Source organism: Lissotriton vulgaris, chromosome 3_1 (assembly GCF_964263255.1).
Source record: "Lissotriton vulgaris chromosome 3_1, aLisVul1.2, whole genome shotgun sequence".
NCBI lineage: Eukaryota > Metazoa > Chordata > Amphibia > Caudata > Salamandridae > Lissotriton > Lissotriton vulgaris.
The window spans coordinates 2,111,788,928-2,111,816,858 of NC_141689.1; the positions used below are offsets into that span (position 1 = coordinate 2,111,788,928).

Here is a 27,931-nt window from a genome sequence, read left to right on the forward strand (position 1 = left end):
CAGCGCCTTAAAAACTATCCGCTTCCGGATAGGCAGCCAATGGAGCGACTGCAGAAGGCCAGACACTCTAGCTCGCCTGCGGAGGCCAAAGATGGCGCGTGCAGCAGAATTCTGCACGACCTGCTGCCGCTGTACAAGATAATCCGGGAGACCCAGAGAAAGGACGTTGGCGTAGTCCAATCTGGAGCCAATCAAGGCTTGCACCGTAATCTTCCTGTGCTCTTCTGTGAGCAGAGGGAGAAACTTCCGGAGCATCTTGAGAATGCCGAAACATGTGCCCATAAGACCGAGGATCTGAGATCTCAGCGTCAGACCATTATCGATCTTGACTCCCAGATTTTTTGCCAGCTGGGATGCCCGTGCTGGGGGGAACATATCAATCGGCCACCATGCCTGCCAGTCAGGGTCCGTGGTACAGCCAAAGAACAGCACCTCCGACTTGTCAGAGTTACATTTAAGGCTGTTCTGCTGAAACCAATTAAAAACAGCCCGAGACATTCCCGAATGCTCTCTCCATCGAAATCCTCACCTTTCCTACACGTGAAGAGGAGCTGGGTGTCATCAGCGTAAGAAACGATCTAGGCCCCAAAGGACTCCACCAGTGCCGCCAAAGGGGTCATAAAGATGTTAAAAAGAGTTGGGCTCAACACAGAGCCCTGCGGAACTCCGACTCTCAATGGCGGCATCTCAGCGGAGCTATCTTCCAGGATAACCTGATCCCTTTACTTGCCCATACAAATGAGGAGATCTTACCCTGTATTTTCAAAAGAGCGGTTTTATCAAATTCCAAAGTAATATTATTGAAAAGATAGGCAAATTTGGGGAGCACACACATTTTGATCAGGTTTACTTTCCCATAATGAGATAATGGTAGAATCTGCCATCTCTTCAGTAAAAGCTCCACCTCCTTAGAGACTTTATCCAAGTTTGTTTTGGGGATCTTTCCTATATCGTGAGTTACTAACACTCCCAGATACTTTAATTCTTTAGACAACCTGACCCCCTGTTCAGCGGAATTCCAAGCAATAATCTCGGTTTTGTCACTATTAACTTGGTAACCTGACACCTCCCCAATAGACTGTACTTCAGCCATTAGCTCAGATAGAGTCAAATTAACATTAGAAGAATATAACATAAGATCATCTGCATACAAAGCAATCTTCCTAGTAAACCCATTGATTTTAAAAGGTAAGATATTATCATTCTGTCTTAGGCTTTGAGCTAAAGGCTCACTGTATAGATCGAAGAGGATCAGTGATAATGGGCACCCTTGTCTTTTACCACGCTGAATCAAGACTGCAGCGGAAAGATTACCATTAACCAAAATCTGTGCCCGGGGGGAACTATATATTTTACTAAGAACTTCCCTAAAGTTAGCTCCAAACCCAAAAGTCTTTAAAGTATTGTTAAGAAAATGCCAGTTAACGTGGTTATAGGCTTTTGCAGCATCAACCGTAATGATAGCAAGTGGGGCCCCTAATGTTGTTGCCAGGTCAACCGAGTCAATTAAGGAATACACCAGATCCAGCATCTGCCTGCCCGGTAAAAACCCCTTTTGATCTTGGTGGATGATTGACCCCACTATCTTGCTGAACTGGGCAGTTAACACACCAGCAAAAACATTATATTCACAATTTAATAGTGAAATAGGGCATTAAGATTGACACTGAGTTGGAACTTTGCCCGGCTTCAACATTAGCGTAATGACCGCCTCATTCATGTTATCTGGCAGGGGCGAATTCCCTCTAAGTATCTCATAATACAACCTCAACCAGATCGGGATTATTTTATCTAGTATTAACATATAGACTTTAATTGGGATTTCATCGGGGCCTGTTGCTTTCCCTTTCTTAGGTTTGTCTAAAATGGCACGCAGTTCACCCTCCTCTATATCCTGGGTCAACGTTGCTTTGCTCGCTAAATCCAATTTCGGCAGTTGTTTTCCAGCCAACCAATGATCGATGACCTCATTCTCAACCAATAATTCTTCCCTGTACATGCCTTGAAAGTACTACACAAATGCTTTCTCAATACCACTTTTTTCCTCTACCACTTTGGCTCCTACCTTGATCTTATTAATAAAATTCTGCGACCTATCAGATCTACTTTTCATAGCAAGTAGTTTTCCACAGTTCTCCCCCTGATCGAAGTCGCTCATCTTTCTTGCCTCCTACTTTTCAAGCATTATTGTTTCGGTTTTAAGCCTAAATTTCCTCTGTAGATCCTCTACTCTGTCTTCGAGGGATTTTTTCTCCGCTGCGGGCGTTTGCGCTCTTTTTAGGGCTGTTTCAGCCAATGCAAGCTGCTTTTCTAGCTCTTCAATATCATTTTTTTCTACTCTAGACCAACCGACGACAGCCCCCTTTAAGGTCCTTCTAAGCCAAGCCTTAAAGGCGTCCCACACTACATGCAAAGGGGCAGAATCTAGATTATTTTGGAAAAGGGTAGCTGTCTCTTTCTTTAGAAACTCAGGCATCGACGGTTGCAAAAGAAATCTTCTGTTCAAGGTCCATCTCCTCCGAAGAGGCTCCAATGGAAAAGCCAAATTTAAGATCATAGCACCATGATCCGAGATATGGATCGGCTGATATCTAATTGATCTTACTGACTCTACTTCGGAGAGGTCAATGAAAATGTAGTCGATTCTCGAATAATGGTGGTTCTTTTTACTATAAAAGGAGTACTCTCTCTTCTCTCCCATTTTTTTCCTACAAATGTCACAGAAGTTAAAGTTATTTAGCATCGTCACCAAGTATGCTTTTACTCTGGGTACCTCGATTTGTGTTCTGGCAGAAGAGCTATATAATTTATTATTGAGCAGAACATTAAAATCACCTCCTAAAATTAAGGGGGCATCAAAGTCCACCAAGGCTGAGCACAAGTTACTCTAGGGTCAGTATCATCTTCATTAGGGGCATAATAATTGACTATAGTGTATCTAATACCATGGCACCTCACCTCCGCTATTGCCCACCTTCCTCTGATATCTATTTTCGACTTAATAAGTTCTACTTCTGCATTCGATTTAATAAATATAACTATCCCCTTTGAACAACATTGTTGATCAGACACAATTACCTTCCCCACCCATCTTAAATTCCCGAACAGTGCCCTGCATTCTGACTGTAACAGGTGAGTTTCTTGAAGCATAAGAATCTTAGCCGGATTATTATTATTATTATGTTTCTTATATAGCGCCTGAATCGACCCCCAAAGGGGTATCTCCGCGCTTGCCTTGGGAACCCGTCCTGGCTTTTCCCTGTGAGATAGCCCCTACAGGGCATCCCCAAGGTGAAAGCCAGGCATCCCGTCGCGGGGGGGCCGTTGTGGAGATTAAGCAAGCTTAATGCCCAGAGTTGCAGAGTGTGAACCCATGATTAGGTCAGGCACCAAGCGAGAATTATTGAGTCCATGGACATTTGAGCTCAAGACCCTGCCGCGTCGGGAATTGAACCCTGGTCCCTGGTCTGACCTCTGCTTCAGGGTCTGCCTGCTCTAACCAGTGAGCCACACTTCTCCACTTATCTTTAAGATGTTGCAAAACCAGAAGCTGTCTCCTCCTAACTCTCAAACCATTCACATTCTAGCTTAAAATTTCAAGAGACTCTACCCCAGATCTATCACCTGTCATAATCCTCACTCTTACTCCCACCCAGACTGAGACCACAGATAGAAATTAAGTCATATGAAGTCATATTTTGGATATTTGTTTTGTATTTTCTCCCCAATGCTCCCCACCCAGAGACATGTGACACCCCATCACCCATCCACTCCACCCCAGGGAACCCTCCCTGGCTGTTCCTTGGCAAATCCATTTTGCCAATTTGGGACCTAGCTCACTAACCTCAAAAGAAAAAAAAATTATTAAGAAAGTGCTTTCCGCTATGCTCCCTTCATTGAACTCCTTGCTTCACTTTTATTTAGCTGTTGATGTTTTTGTGTATCAAAAAGTTGCCACCTCTTCTGGAGATCTAAAATTGTACATCTTATTGTCAAGCATAACTTTCAGGAAAGCCGGAAATCTTAATTGGACATTCACTCCTAATTCTTTCAAAGAGTCTATCCGCTTACCCTGTTCCCATCTTCTGTCTTCTGTAATGCGAAAAATGTCTGATCTTACTCTACAGGTTGACCCTTGTAGCTGGATGGATTTAAACTTCAACCCAGCCCCAAGTAGTTGTTCCTTCAAGGAATACGACTGAATGAACACTAAGATTTTCCTTGGTTTCTTCCGTCCTGGATTAAGCTTAAATGGATCCCTGTGGACCCGTTGAATCTTGGCCTCCCACACAGAAGCTGCGGGACCTGGGGAAATGATTTAGTAAAAATCCCAATACCAAAAGCCTTAATGTTATCCCCCTCCAGGCCTTCTACTACATCCAGAACCCTGATGTTGTTCCTTCTGGAATTATTTTCAAGTCTTTCCAGTCTTTCAGAGAGGTCTCTTTCTCTTTCCTTTAGCCTACTAAGTTCTAAAGTGTTCCCATTTACATCTAAAGAGAGCTCACCCAGCTTTTTCTCCAGGTCCTCTGTACGGTTTGCTAATGCATCCATTCTTTCCTCTAAATTGGAACAGGTATCTTGAATCTTTTTTTGATTTACTTCGGAGATCGAAAGACGCTCTTTTATCTCTCGGGACAGCTGTGTCAGCATCTCCTGGATGGGGTCTGCGTTAGGTTTTATGGTCTCCTGACCACTGTCGGGAACTTCATTCCTCTTATCGGTCCTGCTCAGATCAATGTCTCCCATCGCCGAGAGATCAGCCAGGGGGCCGGCCTCCGATAGAACTGCATATCTATTTGCTGAGAGAATAACTGATTCTGGTGGCATGGAAATCTGGGCCAGGGCTGCTCCCTGCTTCTCACCCTGCCTCTATGCTTCCTTGTTACCCTGCATGTTCAGTTTAAAATAAGACCTCAAAGACGGGGTCACCCTAGCTGGGGCTTGAGTAACATTCTTCTTCCTCACCTTGATAGGAGTCAGTTTGCTGTCCTTACTAGCCTTGTCGGGCTGACTTCTAAGTTTTGACTTGTTAGGGACTCGACTAGGAGGTAGAGACTGACACTGCAAAGCCTCTTTCCCTAAAAAGGTACTTGATCTTAGTTTATATCTTTTCCCCTGAAGAGTCTCACTGATATAGGTTGAACTGATCAAGGAAGAGGGACTACAATTCTGCTGCCCTAAACAACCCTCATTAAATAGCTGAGTCCTCCCTTTACACTGCTGGGTAGCTAACTCCATGAACTTAGTTCCTCTCCTGTGAGTCGGGTCATACCTAAGCTGTTCCTCCTTGACCTCAATAGGATGGCTGCATAAATCTAAGCAGCAAGGTTTCCAGATAAACTAGAGGATCAGCACAGCACTCTGTGTGAGGCCAAGTTGATCTCCCTGAACTTACTGAAATACAACACCCATTATGTACATATACTTTTCCCTGGGATATCTGATAACAGGGAATCAGCTTGGGCGGCTCAGAGCAGTTTAGACGATCTCGACGCGACTCTCTAAGCACACTGGCAGCCCTAAAACAGGCTAAGACTGGCCCTCCACACATCAAGTTAGTGAGAGAGGGAGAAGAGAAGGACTGAAAAAAGAACAAATAAATAAATAAAGAACAGGGATGAAGAGAGGGAACTGCAATACCCAACTTGCTGGAGCAGAACAAGTTATATTGGAGTTCTGGAATTCCATTCTTCCAACATTAAGAATAATTCCTTTATAGGATAGTTTTAAGAGTGACGCTTAATCAGGGCATTGGTGTGTGTTGTTTTCGAGTGGATGCCATTGAGATTCTGTAGGAAGGCCTCAACATCAGTGTTTGGGTCAGGTAAGAATGGCAATGCTCAGTGGTTAGTATGAATGATTCTTGAAATTCCTGAAACATCTGCTAATTGATAATATTACCTTTTATTGGTCTCGACCAATTGTAGTTGTGAAGATAAAGTCAATGACTATGATATTGTGGTTGATCCAGTCGAAGTACAGTTGGGGTGGCAAGTGGCACTGGTCATGGATGTACAGTTGAGGGCCTGCTTGTTTCCCGTGCTACCAGTTGATTGTCTAATGCGCTGGGTGATATTGGGCAGCTTGCAGGTTGAATAAATCATTCTTTAAGGTCTTTATAGGTTTCATACATTGGACATTGAAATCAGTCAGGAGGATGTTGTATGCTGATCAATCGGAGGCTGTTGAGAGGAGGATTGTGCCTGGGTTGAATCATGAGTTGAATCATGAGTAAATGAAAAGTAGCATTGCCAGAGCAAGATTATTCTGTGGGTTATAGTCCCCTTCGAGTGCTGTAATTGTCCTGACTGCTGTAGTGTTTCCAAACCAGCATGTGGGTATTGGTCAGGTTTATGTAATGAAGACAGCATTATTAGCGTTTTCCCATACTGGCTGCCTGCTAGACTGCTGAGTGTGCATTGATGAGCAGTAATCAGTGAATGTGTTCAGTGGGATGTTGGTGAAATTGTTCCGGTTGCTGGCAGGTAGTGTACTAGCATTTGGGTTGTGTTTGTGTATATGCAAAATGTTTAGGGTTTGTGACATTTTGGAGTGTGGTCGATGCATATGAAGGAGTGCTGTATACCTATATATTGCATGAGATGGAAAAAGGGGGTTTTGCCATTTTGATACTAACCAAGCCCTAGATGTTCGAAAGTTTAGATGTCCTTGTCTTTATCTGCCATTTGCTGCATATGTCTGAGCGAGAATGACACGAGGAGGCTGAAACGAATGATTGCAAGGGTAGGCGTGGCCTTGGTAGTTCTGTTGTCTTGCGATTCGGAGATTACCAGAGGGTGTTGTGAAGTGGCATTGAGGGTTAGTGGCATATCTCGTGATCTGGCTGCACTCCTTCCTAATGATGCTGCTGCTTGATTGGTTTGGTGCACAGTGATCTGGATGCACTGACAGAGGAAGCAAAATATCATTTGGGTGACATACTATGCTAAGCGTAGATTTTTAGCTTAATTGCTTTTAAGCCACGCCCTTAATTGCATCGGTCACGGAGAGGCCCAGTTTTTGCATCCCATTTAAAGCCCTGGTCTACAAGCGAGGTCGGGTTCCTGGCACACATAGCCTTCGCTGCAGTGCACAGAGACCTTACTCTGATGCACACAGAGGAAACAAATTAGAGGGAAAATTGACAGTGACCTGTTTTAATAAGGTGTTTTTTTTAAGGGGGTGTTATTACCAGAAGGGTGAAATGGCTTCGGCATGACTGCTGTCCTATGATGGATTGGCCTTATGGGGCTGCTGGTATGCAGTGGTATCGAGCAAAACAAAGTTAGATTCAACCCACAGCTACAAATACCTGGGCATCTATCTTGATAGAAGAGGCTCCTTTATCAAGCACAAAGAAGCATTAAAAATCAAAGCTCTGTCGTTAGAGGTGGTTGCTGCAAAGCTGGCAAAACAGCTACTAGGTCCCAGCTTAATACCCATGCTGAAAGTAATGAAAACCAAAGTAATCAACTCCCTAACGTATGGCCACGAAATCACCAAAGGCGCAACCAGTACACTAATAAACAAGTTAATAACAAAAATCTTCAAAAGAGCCTTTGGGTTGCCAAAATCTGCCTCGCCAGCCCAAGTGAGACTAGAATTGGGTCTCCAAGATCAGCATGGAGTGGAGGCAGGTGCATTCATCAAACTGTGCCATAGACTGCGCCGTGCCGAGGAGGGTTCCTTGGAGGCCCGACTCTGGCAGGAAATACAGCATAAACAGACCAGCCATAAGCATCGGCAACTCCTGGACTACAGCCTACAGTTATTAGGCGCAAAAGATCTCTGGGCCATAAATCCATCTGTTCCTGTGCTAAAGTCTGCCATCAAAAAATCCGTTAGATCGTGGTCCTTCCACTCTGACAGAGCGATCCTTTCAAAGAGGAGACATGCCTGGGCTGTAATTGCCAATCTTAAAGTGGGTGTTCTGCCGCTCTACTTGTCGAGCACATATGCACTTTATTGGAAACGCAAGTTTTTAGCCCTGAGGATGGGAGAATGGCCCTTTCTGAAGAACCTCCCGGAATGGCGGCGGCCGAGTAGTTGCACGAAATGCAGATTGTGCGGCTACCATTCAGAATCAATTGAACATATCGTCTGTGCATGCCCTGCACTGCTTACAGCCAGACGGTTACTGTTGCGTGGCCAATGTATCCAGTTGGAAGTTCGATCTTGTCGCCAGGCAATAATGGCCGCTCTTGACCCTGACAACGTCAAGCTAAACATTGGGCTTTCAAAATTTGTCCATAAAGCGATAAAATCTCTTGAAGCCACTCTCCAACCCAAAGTCTCCCCATTATAGCAGGCGGTTGTGCTAACACACACAATATCCGAATCAGTCTACAAGTAATCCAGATTTAAGTACTGTACCAGAACATTATTAGATCTTAATGGCCCCCTGAATCCCAAGTTATTTTAAATTAACTGTTTTAAATTATTTTTATTATATTCATTTTTATTAATTTTTTCTTGTCATGTCGCAAATTGTAAATTGTTTTTTTTAACCAATCAATAAAGATTACTATCCGTGCATCCCTCAGTGGTATCGAGGGATGTCAACATGTCAAGTGATCTTACTCCGAGTCTCTCCGTTGAATTTTGTTGCTTTTGTGTTGCTGCTGTACCAATTGGTAGTAGTGTCATGAAAAAACTGACAGGGATTGGTGTCGATTTTTGGTTGAAAAAAGTACTATGGCTTCTGATTTTTTTTGGGTTCTATACCCGGTTGTTGGTATCTATTGAAAATAATGACCTGCGTATGATATTACATTGCATGCTATGGCTAAGAAAAACATGAACATTTTATAGTGAGTTTATAGTCTTTACTATCACAAAACCATGTATACAAATCTGTACTCATTTTCAGCTGTCCTCAGTAACTTGCACATTTTTATTCAATGATATGGAAGCAAATGTATGTAAGTGTATATGTGGTGCCTGCGTAGTGAGAACCTAGCCAGCAAAGACCACCATAGGGTCAAAGGCAAAGATAAAGTCAACAACTATTTGAAGAGGTAGCTGCTTTCTGAAAGTAGAAGAGGGATGTTGCTGCACTGTGATGCTGTACTTTAAAGAGGTGCATCTTCAACTCTTTCCTGGATTAGAGAAGGAATAGGGCCATCCTGATGGATACAAGGATCTTACCCCAGGTCATGTGTAGCTAGATGGAGAAAGCTTATTTCCTTCTCTTTTCTTTTTTACATTTCTTTGCCTTCAGGTTGATGCTGGCCTGGCTGTGGGTGTAATGAGACACCTGGGGGGATGAGCTTGTCAGATAGAAAGTTGTGATGTATTTGTAAAAGATGCGGTTGATTTTAAAGATGATGTTAGCTGACAAAGGGAGCCTGTTGAATTCCATCATGCAATCTTTGTAAGTGATGCAGCTGATGTTGAAGATGGTGCGGGTTAAAAAAAGGACCAAGTGGAGTTCCATCAGGATGGGGGAGATACGGTCAGGCTTGGAAAAGGCATTCTGAAGCATATAGAATGCCCTTAAAGGGCCAAGAGTGGACTCTGGGATACCATGAAGAAGGTTGCTGCTGTCATCTATATGCAGGACTAGGATGGCTTGAAGAGCAGCTCCAAAGCCACTTTCTAGGAGGAACTGTTTCCTTTTCTATAGGTGAAAAAACTGGTATAAGTGTGCTCCTTGAAAGTGAGGTTTGGGCCCGGATGAATCCAAGTGACTTGCCATTGGGTGAAAGGTTGGGTTCAAAGCCATCCAGTTTCATGTAATTGAGACTAATGTAGACAAGTTCTCACTTGCTCTTGGCAAATCACAGCAATACCGTTTTGGTATGGTTGAGCCTTACATTGGTCCATGTCTTGATGAGGTGCAGACAGTATTTGAGATGTTGGGTGTCTGGAGCAGAGGAGAATTTCAAGTAGAGTTGTATATCATTGGCATATTGATGAATTGTGATGCTCCTATGGGTGAGTAGAGCCACAAGGGCGACCTTGGGGTATTTCACAGGTGAAAGGGATCTTTTGGCACCTGAAGGTGCCTGTGTGAACAACTGGTGTCATTTGGATAGGCTGGAGGAGACCAGTGAAGGATGTTACCAGTTAATCTCATTCAAGACTTCTCAGTATGGCTGATGGGGGGATGTTTGACAGTGTAACTGGTGTCTGAGAGGTCCAGCAATATCAGCAGGCAGGGGTCATCTTCATCTTATGGGCACCATCTATGATGTGTACGGTAGCTGTCTCTATACTTCAGTATGAACTCATGCATCAGGCTGTGAAATGACGAGATGGGTGAATATTAATGTTTTCACTTACTCCTTTGCACCATAGGTCTTGGGAACAGATGAAGATAACATGGGGGATGGTTGTTCCAAGAAACTGGCATCTGCCAAATACCTCCGTCTTTTGCTGCTAGTGCTGATTCCATGTATCTGCGCCCTCATTCTCCTGCTGGTGATCCTGCTCACATTTGTTGGTGAGTTCATCCTCTATGTTATGCATGCCTGAGTCTTGCTTTTCCTTAGATTCAAAGAACAGTTACATGAACATTGTTGTAACTAAACAGTAGATACAAGAGTCAGGGAAAGTTTTATTTTTTATGGCGCTTTATTTTTATCATGTCAGTATTTCAAATTCTGTAATTGTAGAATATGACAAAAGGTGCATAATCTGTGTTAAGAGTTCATTTTATCAATTATAGGCTTGCTTAAGACTTTCATATATCCGAACAGAACTTACAATATTATTCTAAAATGTGGGATTTTAGATAGCACTCAGTATTTCCAGGAGCACACAATTAGTTTAAAGTCTCTAACAGTATATTGATTCTTGATCATGGGTGAGTGAGTAGGAGTTATGTAATTTTTGGAAATCCTTAACAAGTTGTATATTACTGTATTTACAACTAAGTGATCAAACAAAAATAGCTCCTCAGCACCACATTGATGAAAAGGGTATGCTCAAACTATTTTACCAAGAAGTCATAAAGTGTCCACTGCAGCCTGAAGATCCCAGCAGAGAAACAGCTGGAACACCACAATTTTCCTTTACAAATAAACTTTTCTATTGGGCAAACTGGACCTGAAGTTATTGGAGCGCTTTACATGAGTATCAGTTACATTACACAAGGACACGATAATTTGTTTGTGTTTGAAGACATGGGGAGATTAAGTGATTTGCCCAGAATCGCAAGATGTTGAGCAGATGCTAAGATTTGAACCTTGTTCCAAAGTTGTCATCTCTGACCACAGTGCCACATCCTTTCTTTGTTTACGGAAACCTTACTTTGACACCTAAACATCAGTTTCAGTGACATTTTTCATTTGAATCTCTATGCTCAATTATTTTTAGGTCGAAGCTTACCAGACATCACAGCTGTCTGGTTGTGAAAGACTACCTGTGGATATTCTGAAAGCTTTTCCTGGGAATGCATTCTGCCCATTGCTTGCCTTTGGCTTTGTGGCTTGTAACTCGCGTTTGTTGCTTTCTATTTGCTGGGTTTATTTGTTTGAGTCCTTGCAGCATGCCTTTGTCCCTCCCATGGGGCATAACCTGTTTATCACCTCTTTGATTGTCTCCTTGTATTCTTTTTTATGAGTGCTCTCTTTCTGTGAACTCTTTTTTTCTTCTTTTTTTTTGAGACGCTCCACAAGAGTAGATGTTTTTTCAGTTATCTCCCATGTATGATAGTTTAGGAAGCAGTAAAGTGCTTTATTTGTATGAAAATATTTCCTGCCCCCTGTTTTTCTTCTTGACTGATTCTACTTATCGTTGCCAGACTCAGGCTTGTGAGGAACAATGTTCTGAGCTCCTTTCTTTTGAACAGTGCTCTTTTCCGATGTTGTTGTTTACTTTTCTTTCTCTTTCTGCAAAGTGAGAGGATTTATATGACAATCTTGCTGGGTATTGGGGGGTTGAAAGAGAAAACGGTGGTATTTATTTGTTTCTAGCACACTAAAAAATGTAAATGCCTGTAAATGAACTATACACATATTTTAGAAGATATCAGAATTAGGAAAGCTTAAATTTAGCACATTTGTTTTGTAATTCTGAATCGTGGTGGAAGCAAATATGTCAATAGGATCAAAAGAAATCAATACACTAGGTGATGCCAATTTCCACATATTATTGTTTGTGTACTTTATAATTTTATCAGTAAAACGCTTTGTCTGTGCAGATGTAATGGCCATTTCAATTGATATTGTGTTCGCTGTAATGGCAGTGAGCGACCACACCATGCATATTCCACTCCACCACTCTATGGCATTCAACAGCAAATTCACTCTACTCCACTCCACTCTATGCCACTTAACTCTCACACTCTACACCAGTTCACTCTGACTTCACTCTACACCACTCTACTCTGTGCCACTCTACATCACTCCATGACTCGCCACTCCACAATATACCACCACTATATGACCCTCAACTCCACTGTACACCACTCAACTCCAAGACACTTCACTCCATGTCACTCCACTTTACTCTGTGGCACTCTACTCCACTGTACGCCACTTGACTCTACAATAGTCTACTCCATTATATGCCACTCGTATCTATTACCCTGTAACCCACTATGCACCACTCCACGACACTACTCTACTCTAGTCCACACTACATAACTTTATGCCACACTACTCCACTCTGACACTCTACTCCATGCCACTCTATACCCCTCCACTGTACACCACTCTATGCCACTTCACTCTGCACCACCCCATTATACACCACTCTACTCTATGAAACTACTCCCCTCTACAACACTACTCCACTCTCCACTCTATGACATGTTATGTTAATAAATTCATAAGAGCGCTTGAATGCCCATAGGCACCTTGGCGCTAGCTTCACTGCTATCAAAAGTACTCCATAATAAATAGAAGACTATAGCTCAATCTGCATTGAACAACCAAGTTTTCAAAGTTTCCTAAACATTAGTAGATTGGGCATGGCTCTAATTTGCAGGGGGAGAAAGTCCATGCCTTAGCGGCTCCAATTATGAAACTTGTTAAACTCCAGGAAGATCTTTTAAACCTGGACACTACCGCATATTCAGCTGTCATGGACCATAGTGTCCTACCTGGAAAATAACAGCAAAAACTATTATATAATCCTGGCCCTTGGTCATTTAGCGCTTTGTAGGCTGCACACAGGGCTTTGAAATTGATTCTCCGTATAACTCGTAGCAAGTGTAACTTCCTGATACATTTAGATAATGATTGCTTTTTTGGAATCTTTAATAACAGTCATGCTGCAGCATTTTGAATAATTTGCAGCCAGTTCATTAAATGCCGATGAAGGTTTATATGCAACCCATTACAGTAATCTATTTTAGTAAGAACTAACGAACTGACTGCCATTTTTTGCAAATCAGAGGGAATAAAAGGGTACTTTTTTAATGGTCCTTAATGTATGGAATAAGGAGGACGTCCACCCCCCTTTATCCACTCTGTGCCCCTCCACAACCTGCTACTCCACTCTGACACTCCACTCAACTCTGACACTCCACTGTACTCCACTCCACACCACTCCACTCCACTCTGGCACTTCACGAAACTCCACTCTGACACTCCACAGCACTCCACTCTACAACACACTTTACCACGCCACGTCACTCGACTATGACACTTTGCTCCACTCTATGACAGTCCACTGAACAGCAATTCGTGGACGTGCAATGTTAGCAGCAATGGCTTTAGATACAGGTGCCCATTGTTGACTCCCACGACCTGCACCACAAGACCCACCGTGATTGCTACTGAGGCACGATATTTTTTAAAAAACTGCATTTGACCACTTTATTTTAATCAGGCACTTCATTATTTTACTTGAGCACTCTGTACCTTTTAAACACGCTGACTCTCCTGAGCCGCTCTCCCCGGTCCACCGGGGCATATCCTGTTTGTGTGGAGGGAGGTACTTCCGGTGAAAAGGAGGTCAGCGCTCTAGACACCACCCACACACTAGTACAAAAACTCATGGTCACTGGAGTGCGCAGCGGACACGCATTGTTAGCAGCAAAGGCTTTAGACTACAGGAGCTAGCTGTTGACTCCAACGACCTGCACCACGAGACCCACGGTGATTGCTACCGAGGCACGATATTTAAAAAAAATTGCATTTGACCTTTTTATTTTAATCAGGCACTTCCTTATTTTACTCAAGCACTCTGTTCCTTTTAAACATCGCCTACCTGCACCACGCTGACTCTCCCGAGCCGCACTCCCCGGTAAACCGCGGGATATCCTGTTTGTATGGAGGGAGTTACTTCCGACGAAAAGGAGGTCAGCGCTCTAGACACCACCCCCACACTAGTACAAAAACTCATGGTCACCGGAGCGCACAGCGGGCGCGCCAAATCCAAGCCCGTCCAAGCCAGGCCGCGCCAGGCCGCCGCCAGAGACGCTGCCCAATTACGCCCAGAGCTAACTGTACTCCCCAAACTCTCGTATTCCAGGCTAGAGCTCACTCGTATCGGAGAATGCTGCCACCTCTAACCTCAACACCACCACACCAAGGGCCAGCCTCACCTTCAAGAATTCGAAGGGTTGTTTTCCTGCCCACACTGTAGATATCAGAGCATGAACCACACCGCCTTACAGAAAGCATCATATCCTTTTAAACCTTCGCCCAATGCAGACCCCAAAGGGAATAACACGTGAAAACCCGACCCAAAATCCCCTAGAAAACCTACTCTGAAAGGCTTCCTAAGTAACGTTAGATCTTTACCAAAACACGCAATTGAGGTGTGGGACCTGCTAGATACCGACACTCTGGATGTAGGTTTCATAACCGAGACCTGGCTTAACCCCACTAACACCCCCCATCACCATTGCCCTGCCAGAAGGGTATAAAATTCTTAGACTCGATAGACAGGCAAAAATCGGAGGAGGGATCGCAATTATTCACAATCACAGGATAAAACCCTCTATCCTGGGACATCGTTCAAATGAACAAATTGAGATCATGATTTTCAGGCTCGATCTTTCCCCCCAATTCAACTGGAAAAAGGCTCTGGTCTACCGCCCCCCAGGACCTCTAGCCGACTTCTCTCTCGTCCTTATGGAACTCATAGCCCCTCACGTGATCTCTTCCAACAACTTCATGCTCTTGGGGGACTTCAACATCCATAGTGAGAACCTTGACAAGGCAGACACTGTATCTTTCCTCTCAGACCTTGCCTCGCTAACCTCACTAAAATTAGCCATGGTCCGACTCACTTAGCAGGGCACTCCTTAGACGTAGTATTCACTAATTCCACCCTCCTCACCTGCGAAGCCCCGAAGCCAGTGAGTTGATCAGACCATGCTATCATCCACCTCCAACTGGAGGACCCCAAGGAACCCCAGTGGCCCATCCCACGTAAACAATCGCAGTTCAGACATTGGCATAAAGTTAACCCAGCCTCTTTCGCAGTCACCTATGCGATTACCCAAAGCTGGCCATGTAATAACACTGAAGACAGCCTCTCCCTTTTTAATGAATCTATTCTAGCTGCCATTGATCTGATCGCACCAATAAAAACGAGCCATCCCAAAGCCAAAGCCTCACAGGCAGCGTGGTTCTCCATAAAACTCCAGGAAGAAAAAACTAGGTGTAAAAAACTTGAAAGGAAATGGCGTCGCACCAACCTCACAGCCAACAAAGAGACATTCAAGGTTGCTCTCACCCTGTACCACAAAAACATTAAGCTTGCATGTAAAACATACATAGTTCTACAACTTAGCCAGGCGGACAACACCCCCAAAGCTATGTACCAAATCCTGAAAACCTTCACCAACGCCAAAGCCTGTGATTCAGAAGAAACTCCCTCCCAAATACTAAGTGACAATGTCAGCAATCACTTTAAACAAAAAATTGAAAACATTTACAATAATATCGTTACAACCAAACCTCCCACTCCCCCAGGCTCCACTCCTGATATCCCCGCTAGACCCATCCCCAACCATAATACCCGTCTAAACTTCCCCCTCTAACACTCAAAGAAACTAAAATTGCCATGACCACAATAAAGTCAGGCTCCCCACTTGATATCATACCTGCCAAAATCATGGCTTCCCTAACAGAATATCTATCAGGACCCATTTGCTCTATACTGAACCAGTCCCTGGAAGAAGGCCACTTACCCTCATCATGGAAGGCCGCTCAAGTCACCCCATCGAAAAACCCCAAAACTCCCCATGGAAAATCTCTCGAACCTCCGCCTCATCTCCCTCCTCCCTTACCTGAGCAAAGTCTTGGAAAAATACGTCAATCAACATCTCTCCAACCACATTGAAAGGACTGGCTTCCTGGACCCCACCCAATCAGGTTTTCGTCCTAAATATAGTAATGAAACGGCCCTAGTGGCCGTCACCGACACCATCAGACTTTCCTTAGACCAGAGTGTTATTAGACCTATCCGCCGCCTTTGACACTGTGGACCACCAGACTTTGCTCGCAAGAATAAGGGAAGCAGGAGTCGGAGGGACAGCCCTGAAATGGATAATCAGCTTTCTCTCTAACCGCTCCCAAACCATCAACCTAGGCCCCTTCCGATCCACTCCTCAGGAACTCACCAAGAGGGTGCCACAGGGCTCATGCCTGAGCCCTTCTATGTTCAACATATACATAGCCCCTCTGGCAACCCTCTTGAGAAACCACAGTTTCGTTCCAATATCCTACGTGGACGACACCCAGCTCACCTTCGCTTTCAATAAAACCTCTCATTCCGCTCAAACCACCTTCTCCTCAGGCATGCTGGCAATATCATGTTGGATGGAAAGCAACTTTCTTCAACTTAATGCCGGGAAGATGGAGGTTCTGCTCTTCGGAGATGCCCCACTTGTTTGGTCACCATCTTGGTGGCCCCCAGAACTAGGCAAGCCCCTGATCCCGGCAACTACAGCCAAAAACCTCGGTGTTCACTTTGAACAGTCCCTAACCATGAGGAAGCACGTGACATACACAGTCAGCTCCTGCTTCCACACCCTTGGACGCAATCAGAAAGACCCTAACACAGGCCCTGGTACTAAGCAAACTGGACTATTGCAACGCCCTTCTGATCGCAGTAAGTGAGTCCTCCACAAACCAACTGCAAATGATACAGAACACGGCTGCCCGCACGGTCCTGAATGCCTCCCTCAGATCTACGTCTGCTCCACTCCTTCACCGACTACATTGGCTGCTCATACGACAACGTGTGAAATTTAAGATCTGCTGCCTCACACACAAAGCAATCTGGGGTAACGGCCCACCCTATCTAGCAGAGAGAGTCCACCACTTCCACCCGTCCCGGACGCTGCGCTCCAGCTCCCAATCTCTACTCAAAATCCTCAGAATAAAAAAGGCTAAATCCGGAGGCAAGTCCTTCTCGTACCAAGCCCCTTTTATTTGGAATCAACTCCACTTGTCCTAATACAATGCCAGGACCACCGAAAATTCAGAAGAATCCTGAAAACCGCCCTGTTCTAATCTCCCCCCACTGCCAATGCTGCGTTTCCAAGCGCTTGGATACCCCCTAGGGGGTGATTCAAGGGCTATACAAAATCAAATCAAATCAAATCCACTCTGTGCCACTCCACTTTGTGCCCCTCCACTCTGTGCCACTCCACTCTATGCCACTGCACTCTATGCAACTCGACTCTTTGGCATGCCACTCTGCAGCACTCTACTTCACTCTGCGTCACTCTACTCTGTGCCACCGACCAAATACTCTGTTCTGCGTCACTCTTCTCTAAGACACTTCCCTTAATGACACTTCATGACAATCCACTCCACTTTATGCCACTCCAGTACACTCCACTTCAGCAACTCTGACTCTCCAATAAACTCCACTGTATGCCACTGTATGCCACTCCACTCTGCGACACTCTGCTCTGCGCCACGCTGCTCTATGCCACACTGCTCTACGCCACGCTGCTCTCTGACACTCTGCTCCGTGACACTTCACTCTACACCACTCACTATTGACCACTTTACACCACTCCACACTACGACACTACTGCACTCTACTCTGAGCTCTGACATTTCGCTCTGCTCTACTCCACGCCACGTTTCTCCACTTTACGCCACTCCACTCTAAGCCACTCCACATATGAACGAATTTCGTTGTGCGCACTGCATCGCATTTGGTGATGCAGTGCGCGCAACGAAATTCGTTTTATTTATTTATATGTTTACTTAACTGTTAAACTCCGTAATCCATACATTACTAACCCCACCCTGCCCCTCCCCCTCCCCACTTCACCTCCCTGCAGGAACTCCTACTGCCGACCGCGGCTGGTCAAAAGATGACATGGCCTCTGTGCTTCTTCAAAGTGTATGGTCTTGATCTGTATGATGTGTGGTTTACCAAGAACCTCATGCAAATGGGCAGTTAACAAGTCCCAACTATTCACATTGACAGCAATCATGTTAGTTTCCACACCTTTATATAGCACCCAGTGTGTCAGCTTTCATAGCGTGTAATCAGAAGGCATATAATTGTGAGGTGTACTTGGGACCGCAATGTAAGTGAAAATACAGATGAGAATTATGCATGGCTGATAAAATCTGTCCCATGTCATGTTTCTTAATATCAACTGTCACTTTTAAATCATGATAAAATGGTAATCTGGGAGCGTCAGTTAAACACACAAAAGTGTACAAGTAAACGGCTAGCAGTGTAGGTTGTATGTACAGCGAGTTCAGGACTTACGGCTTAGTATTTCAAATGCAAGAAGAAACAAGCCAGCGTTTAATAGGGAGAAGGTGGGGCTGCACACGGCTCGGGCAGCTAGTAAAACGGGAGCCGAGTGAGCCTGCCAAGGCAGCGACCGCCATGCTCAAGGGTCTGAGCGCCCATCTATCACTAACACAACTGTGGCATTAAGAGGAGATGGGATGGAGAAATGCTATATTAAAATGTAAGCAGCTAAGGTGCCGAATATGAACAGAGGCAAACAGTAACAGGGCAGTAAACCAAGAAAATATAGACCCCCGGAGAGCAGATAAACAACCATAGCATAATGATACAATACTTGGTCTCTGCTCTGTAGGAGGAACAAAAGTGAAAAAAGAGGCAGGATTGACCACTAGCAAGCACGGATTTTTAAAGGACATTGAAACAAACAAATAAAATGTATGTTGCTGTGTGAAGTTTAAATCAAAGTTAATGAAAAAGCAATTTTAGTTCATCAAATTTCATAAGCATCAGTCCCATTATAGATGTACATGAAGTTCCGCGTCTGTGTTGAGTCCCATCGGTTGTGTGATTTTGAATTTCATAATTAATTTTGACTCTAGTCTTCTTAATTGTAATTTCCTATCCCCCCCACGTTCATTGGGAGGTATTGCAGCCAAGCCTGAGTATGTCATGTTTGTCCATGTATATCCAGGATGGTTGGTCATGTGCTTAGCCATTGCATAGGCAGGGTGCTTTTTTTGTATTGCCCTTGTGTGTTCCAGAATGCGTTTTTTCAACGGGCATGTCATGCTTCCAATATATCTTTTGCCGCACTGACATTGGCGTAAATATACAACAAAGGAAGTTTCACACGTGATTTTTTGTTTTATTTTGAATTTTCTCCCAGAGGGCTCCAGCAGATTTTTTAGATTTTTTCCAATTCTGCAGGACTTGCATACTAGGCATTTTGTAAATCCTGTTTGTTTGGATCCTAGCCAGTTTTTCTCTTTTCGCAATTCGAAATGGCTATGTACCAAATGGTCTGACAAGTTTGGTGCTCTTTTGTATGTAACCAATGGTCCGTCTCCTATTTCATTTCCAATGTCAATATCTTTTTTAGTATGTGCCAATACTTTGTCATGATTTTTCTTATTTTGAAGCTCTCCTTTGTATACTTGATTATCATTCTTGGTTGTTCTTCTGTTGATGTTATTTCTGTTTCACTTGTATTTGGTGTCATATCATGGTTTAGGTTTTTTCTTTTTCCAAGTAAGGTTTTGTTACATGACGTTAGCCTTTTATGTCTGCTTTTATTCCTGGCTGCTATTTCCCCTCTTTTGATGTCAATTCTTTTGTATCCTCTCTGCTGAAAACGAATTTTTGTGTCTTCGAACTTGCGCTACATTTCACTTTCTTCAGAACAGTTCCTCTTCATCCTTAGTAGTTCACCGTAAGGGATACTTCGCTTCAAACTGGTTGGATGGAAACTCTGTCCATGTAGGAGAATGTTAGTTGCTGTTTTTTTATGACGGACAGTTGTCTCCAGTTTGTTGTCTTTCACATATACGGAGTTTAAGGCCACATAGAAATATATGTATAATCATGGGGATGGGGGAGGCAGAGTGAGAATCCTTTCAGTCTCCGTAGGTAATATTCATAATCAGAAGGGGGGGGAAAGGATCACTGGTCCTGCTTAAACCTCGGGTTCACAAGTCAAGGACCTGGTATCTCCCAAACATATATGACTCTCATACACGTGTCTATTGATAGTGATAGTCTCTCTTTTGCGGTATATACTGTGTCCCCGCTTTTCTACACGTGCGTGCGTAATCATTGAGTCATTTTTTGTCTTGTGCACCCTCCACCAGGAGGTTTGCCTTAAGGTTTAAGGCAGTAGTGATCAGGGAAAGTGGGGGGTAGTGGTGTGATTTTTAAAAATCCGGACAGCCAGACAAAAAACAATTTAATAGGTCTGGGTTCGGACTAAAGCTAAAAATTACGGATGCACTTTGCGAATTGATAAGGGATTCTAGTGCATTATATAGAGTATTGTTAAAAAGAGGTCAACATGTTTCAGCCTTTGGTAGTCAACAGATCTATAGGCTTTCGTCAGGACCAATGGGGGTTAGTGAATAGTGAGAAAACTGTGAGAAGAATAAAGGGTTATTGACCTGATTCTTCGTGACTTTAAGGTTTCATTGTACCTGTAAAAATAGAAAACACGCACACAGACAACGACAAACAGGGAGATGGGGTATGGAGAAACACATAATTATGTACAATAGTACCTTAGTTTTTTGTAAGGAACTAGAAAATGGCAATACTTCCCGTCATACTCATTTCGGGCGTCAACTCTTCCATTCTCATGCTTCGGTTCGACTTATACTGAGGTGCCCATAGTTCTGACAATAATACTGTAGTGAGGTGCCCATAGTTCTGACAATATCACTGTGCGTGATCTATAGTGGAATATGCTAAACAGTGCGGTCGTTTTGTGTTTTTATCTAGAGGCACTGCAGACATTCCGAACATTCCAAGTGTGTGGTTTTTCTTAATATGAGCATGCTTGTAATGCCAAAGAGGTTTTCCACGAGTCGCTAGTTTAACGTGGCTACATTCGTGCTCAATATGCTGCGCGCGCTCTTAAAAAGGCGTACTTAAAGAAGCGTACCTTGTCTTTTTTTGGAAATTGCTCCCTCGGGGATTTGGGCTGATCGAGAGAGGCCTTACTAAAAGGTATTAGAAAGGAGGAGTTATCGAGTGCGCTTTTTTACTTACGGTTTCCCGTGTGTTGAATGCGCCTAGGTTTACCCAATACCTTAGTGCCTTCTTACTCGGTCCTGGCAGCATGTGCTGACTCTGCCTGTCCTCACCCAGAACTACAGCGTGATGCGGTTCCGGGTCGATTTTTACTCCATGGCGGTAGAAATGAAATAAATACTTCCACATGTAGTGTAGAAGGTTTCCTTTAAATTACACTCAACATTCTATTGGTAATTAAAAAGGGGAGTGTAAGTCAGTATTAGGAAGCAATTCATAAATGATGAAATCGGGTTATTTGTGTATATAGAGAAAACATTGTTATTTTGTTTTCAGTTGTCTGGTCTGATGAGAAGGGCTAGAGTGGGCGCATAAATTGTTGCGTTTTAGAGAGAATGCAGAGGTTTTATTTTGTGGGTCTTTTTAAACTACAGTAATGGGCTTAGTTTTTGGGATCACTAGTATAGTACATATTTGGTGATCACTAAAGATGAACAGAGATAATAGGCCGTTGGGGTGCCTTATTTCAGGCGGATTGTCTGGAGTTGAAGTCTCAAATCATCTGTTGAGAGATAACCATGGAACCGAATCGTTCAGGCCCAGGGTATCTGTTTTTAACCTATGGACCCAACGTTGTTCCTTCTCAAACAGTATGTTTTCCGCGTTTCTGTCGATTGTCTCAAGGCTTTCCAGGATCACCCAATTAAGGTCATTGGCAGTGTGTTGTTTTTCTTTATAGTGTGATGACATCTTTGTTGTACTTTTCTGACAGTTGACATTACTCCTGTGTTCACCGAGTCTTTGTTTCGCTTTTCGACATGTTATCCCAATATATCTCATATTGCAAGGGCATGTAATCATATACACCACGTGACTGGTATTGCAGTTGGTGTGTTTTTTCAATTTCCATAACAGGTTTGGAAGTAATTGCAATTCTTTTGTTGGTTTTGTGGTGGCACAGACTACGCAGGAACCACAAGGGTAGTGTCCAGTAATTGGAGGATTGTTCCATAAGCCTGGTTGTTGTTTCTTTTTTCTTGGTGGAGGTCTGGTATGGACCAGCAAATCCTTGATATTGGTACTCCTTTTATTCGCAAATCTTGGTTTTGGCCAAGTCAGGGTGTTTGATGTTATAATCTTCCAGTTGCGGTTGATTATTTTCTTCACCTGATTTGTTATTGGGCTATAGGTTGTTACACACGTAGTCCTGTCTTCAGTCTGTTTTGGGTGACTTTCGAGGAGGGATTCCCTCGGTTGGTTTCTGGCTCGTTTTGCACAGGAGTTGATTATCCTTTTTGGGTAGTCTCTGGCTGTTAGTTTTTCACAGAGGTCTGTTGCTTGGGCTTTGTAGTCTTTTATGGAACTGCAATTTCTTCTTAGCCGTAAAAACTGGTTGTACGGAAGGTTTTCTCTTAGCGGGCGGGGGTGAAAACTGTTGAAGGATAGCAGACTGTTTTTTGCAGTGAACTTGAAAAACGTTCTTGTTTGTAAGCTGTTTTCCTTGGCAAAAATGGTGATGTCCAAGAAGTCAAGACTCTGTGCATTGGATGTGAATATGAACTTGAGGCATTAATCCTGATTGTTCAGCCACCTATGGAAATCTGTTAGTGACGTATTGTCCCCTCCCCAGATTAGGAAAATATCGTCAATATATCTCTTCCAAAAGAGTATATGACGAAAGAAGGGGTTGTGTGCGTTGTGTACGTATGTCTGTTCAAAAGTGCTCACGTACAGACCCGCTACGGTAGGCGCAAAGGTGCTGCCCATAGATGTTCCATGTTGCTGGAGGTAGAGGGTGTTTTTGTATTGGAAATTTTTTTCCATGAGGGCCAATCTGCAACATTCTAATACAAAATGTCTAGGGGTCCGGTGTGGCCAATCAATATTGAACAATATGGTTTCGAGAGTCTCTAAAGTTTTCTGTTGTGGAAGACTTGTGTAGAGACTTTCGACGTCCAGTCCTACTAGGAGCATACTGCTCTCCGAGTACTCGAAGTTTTGTAACATATTGATCAAGTCTCGTGTGTCTTTTAGGTAAGTAGGAGTGGTTTGGACCAGTGGTCTCAAGTACTGGTCCGCAAATTGTGATAGTGGCTCTAGAATAGAATTGATCCCCGAGACAATTGGTCTTCCTGGTGGTGGCATCTTGTCTTTGTGCGTCTTGGGCAGAGAATAAAAGTATGGCGTGACTGGTGCTTTTGTTACTAAATAGTCCGCCTCTTTTTTTGATATCCAATTGTTGCATTCTGCTTCATCGATCATCAGCGATATTGTTCTTTGTAGGCGCGCTGTTGGGTCAGTTGTAATCACTTGATAGAATTTAGTGTCTGCTAGTAAGTCCATGCATTGTCTATCATATCCTTCTGTTGTAAGTAAGACAATACCTCCGCCTTTATCCGCAGGCTTTATGACTATGTCATGATTGTCTTTTAGTTCTGTCAGAGCAATTTTTTCTGCTTTCGTTAGGTTCTGGAAAGTCCTATGAGGTTGATGATTCAATTCTTCAACTTCCTTCATAATGGCCTGTTCAAATGTGCTTATTTCAATGGGAATTTGTGAGTTAAGCGGGCAAAAGGTAGATTTTCTTCTTAGAGTCGTATCTCCTTCTTGGGATTGTTGTTCTCCTTTGAAAAAAGCTTTCAGTTTCAGTGTGCGGCAAAAGTTGGCGAGTTCACATTTCGTTTTGAAGACGTCTGTTTTCGGGGTTGGCACATACCCTAATCCTTTGTTCAGGACACTGGTCTGGTTCTCTGTTAGTTCTAATCCTGTTAAGTTGACTATTAGATTGTCGGACCTTGTCCTGTGTTGGCTTTGGTAACGCTCCTGGTTTGGACCTGTCGTGCTTGGTCGGACCATAGAAATATATACAAAAGTAAATACAAGAGGTCGATATCTCAAACTAACAAGGCCATGAAAACATCTGTCCAACCTAACAAGAGTGTGCTACAAACCCACCATAACTGTTTTGTATTCTGAAAAATTCAAGGGGGATAGAATGCGGTCCGGAAAGGCGGGTTCCCCAAGACGGTTGTTCTAGGGGTTTGTGGTGTGTGCTTTGGTTTTAAAAGAATATTGGGTTAAAGACAACTGTGACCAGAGGCCTTGTGTTTGTTCTAAAATAATTTGTGCATAAAAACAATGAAACATGGCACCTAAACGTCACATGTTATGAAGATAGCCAGTGTCCTCTCAGAAAACTGTTTCAGAATTTGAGAACAATCGTTTATGGTTAAAGTTGAGCATATGTTTAAAAAAAAGCATAATGAAATGGCCTCATCCCTGACTTGCACGAAAGTATCCCAAAATAAGCTATTCCACTGAATTTTTATTCATTGTCAATCCTGATCTTAACATTTCAAGAGAGAGTAAATGAAATACATGAATAAGATAATTGAAAAATTAGCTAGCACCTGCCCAACCATATTTTATTTTGGAGCCTAATCCCCAGCGTGCCCTTCCAAACTATTCCTCCTTCTCCACATCCCTGGCCCATTCAAATGCAGATGTTCCTCCTTTCATAACCTCCTTTGAGAATATCCAGCACATATAGACTGTGGTGTGCATTTCAAAATGCCATATTGTTCTACGTAAAGCTATTCTCTCTCTCATTTTGGAGGTATGGTCTTGAGGTTGAGTATTAGCTTTGTAATTAATGTATGTATTTTGTATGCTAATTACAATCTACTGCTCTCTGTTCATTTCAATGCAAACTTTCTGCCCTTCCCTTTACCTCTACTCAGCATTGTTTTTTTGCAGCATTTACTTATTTGTTTTAGGAAAAACCAGTGCTGGAAAATACTGGGATCCTTCTAGATCCTGGTTTCAGCAGCTATTTCTAAGCCAGAACTAGGGATGCATGCTCAATTTGTCCTGATGCCATTTTTGGATACAGGACATAATTCTTCAGTGCCCACAGGTTGTCTGCACCCTGTTTGGAGCATCAGCCTTCCGGCAGCGAGGGTTGCTTCTTATTTTAACATCCAACCGGGACCAAAACAGAGACCTGATTTAAAGTACCATAAGCCCTCCTTTAGTTCGAGTATCATCCAGGCTGGAAGCCATCTGGAGCCTAACACCTAGATGTCAATGCAATGTAAGGGAACAAAGATGCATAGCTTGTTATCACTTAACAAGTAGTTAGGAGAAGCTATTTCAAGCAGGATTTTAACATTGTTCAACTCCCTGTGTAAGAGATTTTCTTTCACTGTAAGAAAGCAAGATTTATCTGTCTGTATGATTAATTACATAAATATTTAAATGGCACCTGCTATTTGTATTATTTAATTCTTTTATGAACTGCTCATTCCAGTGACAGGTGTAAGAGGGCTTTACATCACACACAGAGGCACAATAAAGCAGACGTGTGTAAATCAATGCACATGAAATATTTGCTAAACAATGAGGGAAGGTGTAGGAATCCCATATCGTCCATACTTGTAGGCATTATACGTTACGAGTGTTAAGAGTGAATGGTTAGGAGAAAAACAAAGTCAGGATATAAAACGTGATGCAGTGATTGTGGTTGTCTCTACTAACAAAACCTTTTTGCTTTCCAAAGGAGCCCTTCTTTGAAATCTTACAATAACAACAGATTGAGAGAAAAAACAATAAGAATCTAAATTCATGACTTATAGTTTGCATGCTGCTCCTTGATGCCGGTAAACAGATCAATGTGTTTTATTAGAAGGCTTGCACATTATTAACTGGAAGTAAGTAAATGATCTCAGTGTCAAAAGAAGTAGACCACTTTCCAATCATGCAAATTGGTGATATGCATGTTACACGATTTGCAGGCACATTAACCCTCTATGCAACTTTAGGAGTCAGAACTGTGACTGGACAAAACACAGAACTGTCAGAGAATTGGGATAACCGCTAGAGACATCTTACCGCTATAATAATCCCTTTGGAATTGCTGAGCACAGTGATCTCTGCAGCAGGTGTCTTAACCCTGTAAGGTATTTTAAAGTGCAGCCCCACTGTGACCACTTAAGTAATCTAGAATAGATTTAATGTCACATAAGTGACAATAAATCTATTTATGGGTTCCTTGAGTACATTTGTTTCAATTTCAGCCTTGGGAGAAACAATAAAATAATAGTAACAATGAAAATCACAAGCTTTTTTAAATTTGTATTCTTTTTTATTGAGAATTGGTACTAATGTTATCAGATTTACACAACAGTGAGGCCAATATTCACTTTACAATGAAAATCACAACTTTACCACGATGCTGGCATTATACTTATGTAGAGAATTGATCAGTTTTAATAAGGGAAGGAAACATAGAGATATGCAATAAAGATAAAGCATGCCCTATCTGGGCCACAAACACCAGAAATGCATGACATCCCCAGTAACGTTTTAATAACAAGAGAAGTGATTAGCACCAGGAAGGGGTAAGGAAAATGTTATAAGAAGGTAAGTGGACAGGGACCACAGGTTAAAATAAACAGTAACAGTCAATGAAATTAGATAAAATAACCTTCCCTACTATAGTAAGTAAGTAAAGAAAAGGCATTACAGTACTACAGCAACCAAATACAGGAATGGACTTCCATACACACCGCTAAAGAGGGCAACTCAAATAGTGACATGACTCAGGCAATTGCATTATCCATGGGAACATATTCCAGTACATCCATGAGCAGTGCCAGAGAACGGGCTGCACATGCAAGAGAGTGTGTGGGGATGCATGCAAAGACACACACCATCCCTCATCTCTCATCCAAAAAGCCCAATGCCACCGAGACAGTGGAGTAGTAAAGTGGGAAGATGTCTCCGTAGCTGACATCAGAACTTCTCCTCCTTTGCTATTTTGAAGTTGACCTAGCTTCCCGGTAGATTTCTGAGAATATACCAGGTACAAGGTTAGAGAAGCAAAACACACAAGATGATGGACGTAATGTTGCACAATGGCAAAACATTCACCCCAAGTCACAGATCTGGATTTAATCCATCGTTATTTTGCTCACCAAGCCACCCCAGTTCAGACATGGCTATATGCAAATCAGTCTTGACCCTGTGCCTCATGGGAACAGTCCAGCCCGAACTGCCAAAACATTTCTTCCCTGGACCGGAATCAAGCATCCTAGGACCACTTTCTGGCTATCAGCTGTCTTCAGCCAGGATAGCTTGACTCCAGTGGCTTAGTGAGCACGGAACCCACGTCTGGGCATACCCTTCCCACATAGGGTGAACAGAAAAACACACAAGATGATTGACCGAATGTTGCACAATGGCAAAACATTCACCCCCAGTCACAGATCTGGATTTAATCCATCGTTATTTTGCTCACCAAGCCACCCCAGTTCAGACATGGCCATATGCAAATCAGTCTTGACCCTGTGCCTCATGGGAACAGTCCAGCCCGAACTGCCAAGCTATTTCTTCCCTGGACAGGAATCAAGCATCCTAGGACCGGTTTCTGGCTATCAGCCGTCATCACCCAGGATAGCTTGACTCCAGTGGCTTAGTGAGCACGGGACCCACATCTGGGAATACCCTTCCCGTTCATCAAACTAATCAATGTCCAGCTAAAGCCAAAGGGAAACAT

The 27,931-nt window shown here is 43.2% G+C and overlaps 1 protein-coding gene across 1 annotated transcript in view; it reads left to right on the forward strand.

Moving 5' to 3' along the window:
- CORIN (corin, serine peptidase) overlaps positions 1-27,931 on the forward strand; it is a 1,855,778-nt gene that overhangs the window by 126,564 nt on the left and 1,701,283 nt on the right. The window contains exon 2 of the mRNA XM_086962682.1: positions 10,303-10,447. Coding sequence (XP_086818808.1) covers positions 10,303-10,447 — 145 coding nt within the window. The remainder of the gene's footprint in view (positions 1-10,302; positions 10,448-27,931) is intronic.